The sequence below is a fragment of the Zootoca vivipara genome, chromosome 14 (genome assembly GCF_963506605.1).
Source record: "Zootoca vivipara chromosome 14, rZooViv1.1, whole genome shotgun sequence".
Lineage (NCBI taxonomy): Eukaryota > Metazoa > Chordata > Lepidosauria > Squamata > Lacertidae > Zootoca > Zootoca vivipara.
In genome coordinates, this window is record NC_083289.1 from 16,593,324 (window position 1) to 16,597,924 (window position 4,601).

The window sequence follows — 4,601 nt, forward strand, 5'->3', positions numbered from 1 at the left end:
AGGTTTCCCCAGCCACTCTGGGTGGCTTCCAACAGAAAAATAAAACACAATAATCTATTAAACATTAAAAGCCTCCCTGAACAGGGCTGCCTTCAGATGTCTTCTAAAAGTCTGGTAGTTGTTTTCCTTTTTGACATCTGTTTGGAGGGCATTCCCCAGGGCAGGCGCCACCACCGAGAAGGCCCTCTGCCTAGTTCCCTGCAACTTGGCTTCTCGCAAGACGGCCCTCGGTGCTGGACCTCAGTGTCCGGGCAGTGATGGAGGTGGAGACGCTCCTTCAGGTATAGTGGACCGAGGCCGTTTAGGGCTTTAAAGGTCAGCACCAACACTTTGAATTGTGCTTGGAAACGTACTGGGAATATATTTTTGTACTACAGGTATTCCAGTTTGAACCCCATAGAAATGGTAAGCATTCTCCTTAGCCACGTTGCGAACCACCTAAATGAAACTTACGCACCACCGTTTGGGAATCCCTCACCTAGGGATCAAGGCCTACAGCAGAAAACAAGGAAACTGTTGTTATTTCAAGTATTAAGAGTCGCAGAAAGACATCTGAGAAACAACATTTTAATAGATGAAATAAATACTCCAGTACATGCAAGATTTTTTTTAAAAAAAAAGACACTGAAAAATAATAATTAAAAAACCCAAATCACTTTCTTGTTAAGAGTGTAATATTTCCCCCACCCCATTTTAAAACACTCACAGTAGCTTCCCCCCAGCTTGGAAATCACATCCAATCTCCACTCTTTTCCCACTCAACACAGCCAATGCACTTCTAACCTAACACTTGATTCAAAAGTAACCATACAGAAACCAACATAAAAACAAAACAAAAAGGTAGCTACATCCATCATTTAAAGTTCTGCTTCTTTCAGACTGTATGAAAACTGAGGTAACTTTTTTTTTTCCTTCCTGCACAACTGAACAGTAAAATTTAGAAGGGAAATTTTGGAAGACCAAAGAAAAAGAAAAAAAGTTTTAGAAGCACACCCAGCGCAATTAAGGCCCTTTCTCTACCCCACCCAATCTCAATAAAACCTTAAAACTGTTATTACCACTCGCTTGTTTGCATTCTATAAAAGATGCGAAACTGAATCAACTTTGATGGTTCCTCTCCTCTTCTTTTTTAACAAACATAGGTTAAAAGGTAAATCTTTTTGCTGCCTCCCCCATTCAAAAAAATATTTTTTAAAAAACATCAGGATTGGGCTGATCTACACAAATTCTTTGGTATACATAAAACAAAGGGCCAGTTGAGGGGAGCCTAAGTACATTTGTGTTAGCAGTGACCAAGGTATACCTAAACTGAAAAGATTAATTCACAGAAATTGAGTTCGCTGGCGGTAGAGTCCGAGGCGAAGATCTTTCCCTCAGTGCCTGAGATAACAGATTGCAACCATCCGAGACGGCGCAAGCCGAGTTCCGCAACCGTTCCCTGTATTCAGTCGTTTTGGAGCTACTTTCGGGGTGTTGGGCTATATCCCTGAGGCATTGGGTAAGGAGCACACAAGCCGAGACGACACTCATGGCACCCCCTAAAATGGCAGTCTGCACGGCTTTACCTTCTGGATTGATGGCGGCCGCTTTGCCCAAAAACTGAGGCTCAGTGGCAAAGCCCACCAGCGCACAGACAGACTGCACCAAGGGCCCACTGAACAAGACGCAGCGGTTTCGCGTCAGCTCGCTGGGTGAAATCTTGACCTCTTTGACGCAGGCCAATAGGGCCGAGCCGCTGGTGCTCATGCACTTGACGCTCAGCTTGAACTGCTCCTTGGCAAACTTATCCTTGGATTTCTCACTGGCCAGGACACAGGCGTCCGTCAGGAATTTCAGATTCTTGGACATGTTCTGGGAAACCTCCAGCAGGAGCTGAGGGCTCATGTCAGCCAAAGGGGTGGTCTTCAAGATCCCACAGCCGTGCTCCACCTCATGTTTGCACCGGGTCACCTTGTAGCGATCCACCAGGCCGGGCGATGCCGGCTGAGCCCCTGGGGTCTCCACCGCCGCCAGGTAAGCGGCGTGGGCAGAGCACTCCGTCAAGGAGACCACCAGGTCCCCCATCTCCACCAGGATGTCCCCCACCTCTGCGAAGCGCCCCATGTTGAGCTGGCTTTGGACGTCGTGAGTCAAGATGGAGAGGCCTTTCGTCCTGGCGATGATGGTGTCCCGGCATTTCTCGAAGGACTCCCCAAAGACGGACAGGCTATCTGTATTGACCGGCCGGCTCTCGCTGGACAACAGCAGCAAATCCGCCACCAGCTGCATCTTGCTCTTGCAGTGGTCGCAAATGGAGATGAGCTTCTTCCGCTGCAACGCACCGCTGCTCGGGGTGGACGCCTCGCTAGTGGACTTGCCAGAGCCGCCGCTAGCCATAGCGCCTGGGGGGCACACGCATGCCTCTCGGGACCCCACTGCTGCCGCCACCCCTCCCGCTCCTGATGCCTCCGCAGGAGTCCCCACTCAGCCTGGCAGGATCGCTCTGCCTTTTCCGCACCATCATTCCATTAATCTCCGCAAGTAAAAGTAAAGTCTTTGCGAGCCAGAGGGGGAGGCGGGAGCAACCCAATCCAAAGGGAACCTGATGCTACTCCACTTTCACAGTGAACTAATAGGCTTGGAAACAAGCGACAGGTTTCCCGACTCTTGGGAAGACTGGATCCTCAATTCCGCAAAGGCATGATCAATTATCCTTCCCTTTTCTTCCCCATCTGCAGGTGGCCCGTTCTTTGAATAGAAGCGTTATTAGCAAATAATCCAAACTGAACTGCTGCAAAAATAATTGGAGCAATCATTTAATTTTTTTAAAGTTTCCAGCTGAATAAATTACAGTGGCACTTATAAATTCATGAGGAAGAGTTTGGGTGGGATGGTTTTGTTTTGTTTTTTGAAAAAAGAAAAGAAATGGGAAAGAGGGGCTGAAATAGGCGACGATCCTGTTACCGTTTCACTCCTTTCCAATCCAAGCTGTCCCCGTGGCCCGGAAAGAGGCGAGCCAACGCCATAGGCTCCTTTAACAGCTCCCGAGAAGGCAGGCAGGCATCTCTTCCTCTCCCAGTTGCTATCAGGAAGAACAGCAGAGGGTGTGGCCCGGCGGAGCTGTGGCTGGGGAAACTGGCCGCGCGCAGGAGGAGGAGGAGGAGGAGGGTTGCCGCTTTGATTTGCTAGGCTGGCCCCGAAGTGTTTTGTGCGCACCTCACCTCCGGTGCAAAAGAGGACACGGCAGATCGTGGAAGGCGAGGCGAGGAGGGCGGGCGGAAAGCAACGATTTCCTCTCCCCCAACACCACCCGGATCCAGCCGCTGGTGGAGAAGGAAGGCAGGAAGGAGGGAGGGAGGGAGGAGGAAGCCTCCGCTTAGCTTGCCGCTTTTGCTTTTCTTTTTCGCCACCTCTCTCCTCTCCCGCTTTTCGCTCCAATCGCGACGCCCAGCGTCCCCGGGAAAAGCGGCGGCGGCGGCGGCCCTCCAGGGGCGTGGGCGCACCAGATCTCCGCTCGACGGGGAACTTCAGGCTCTGCCCGCGAACAAGGGCGGCGGCGGCTGCGCTGGGTGGCCTTTGCAACAGCTGCTGCGGGAACCCAGCCGGCCTCCCTTCGCCTCCTCTCTCACCATATTTCCTCGCTCGGCTTTTTCTCCTCCTCCTCTCCAACCCTCCCCGGCTGAATCACCAACTTCTGCGGGGTGGAGGGAGTGAGGCAGAGGAATCACGAAAGGAGGGCTCCTCGCCCGCTTTCGACTTCCCAAACTCTCTTTTCAGCCTCTTATCAGCTGCCTCGGCGCGGCTGCTCCTGCATGGCTGGGGAAAGGGCGGGCGCCGGAGCCAACGCGCCTGCTGCTGCTGCCTTTTTTCCCTTCCTCTCTCTCTCTCTTTTAATGCTTCCTCCCCGTTGCCTCCGCTGTAACCTCCCTGTAAGCCTATAGCAATCTTTTGTGCGGCCTGTCGCCGCCCTTCGTTTTAAACGCTGCGGTCTTCTCCACGCCCGCTGCTGCCTTGAAGGCTCCACCCCAGCAGGAGATGGGGCGGGTGGGAGAAGGGAAAGAGGCGGTGTCACCGCCCGGTATAACAGGCGGCGGCGCCCTTGCTGTGGTCGCCGGCTCGATTGCGCTTTTACGCACGCAGATGCGCTTGGATCAGGAGAGCCGTGGCTGTTGGTTCGCACGTGGGAAGGTTCTGGCCTGTGTTTTCAGCCCAGCCTGCCCGTTGATTCCCCACCCCACCCCCGATTTATTTTATTTTTTAAAAAAATTAAAGGAGCATAATCTATCCCCGCCCCCTTTTGCAACATTAGCTTCCCAGCTGTCAGCAAACATTACAGTACAGTACTTGGAAGTCCTGTTGAAATTTGGGATAGCTTTCTAAGGAACCAGGCATAGGACGAGGTCTCTGCCTCTTTCACACCGGTGTTGGAAAAATCACGAGCATCTTTCGAGCTACGGGATGGGCGCTGCCAGTGGTTTATTGGAGCCTTTCCAACACAGAAGCATTTATTTTCGTTTCTCTGTATGGAGGACAAAATGAAAAGCATGCAAACCTAATGGGGTCAGCCTGTGGGCACTGCCACCTGATTGGATTGTGGGTTTTTTGTTGGCCAACTAGGCTAG

General features: G+C 51.9%; 1 protein-coding gene across 1 annotated transcript; it reads right to left on the reverse strand.

Annotated features, from left to right (window-relative positions):
• Positions 1–553: 553 nt before the first annotated feature.
• On the reverse strand, positions 554–4,124 carry TLNRD1 (talin rod domain containing 1). The gene has a single exon (XM_035132171.2). It carries the CDS (start codon positions 2,374–2,376, stop codon positions 1,318–1,320), a length of 1,059 nt encoding a protein of 352 aa, XP_034988062.1. The 5' UTR covers positions 2,377–4,124; the 3' UTR covers positions 554–1,317.
• Positions 4,125–4,601: the final 477 nt, after the last annotated feature.

What these genes read in the sequence shown, in the direction of transcription:
- TLNRD1 (XM_035132171.2), bottom strand. Translation starts at nt 2,376, where the DNA reads ATGGCTAGCGGCGGCTCTGGCAAGTCCACTAGCGAGGCGTCCACCCCG.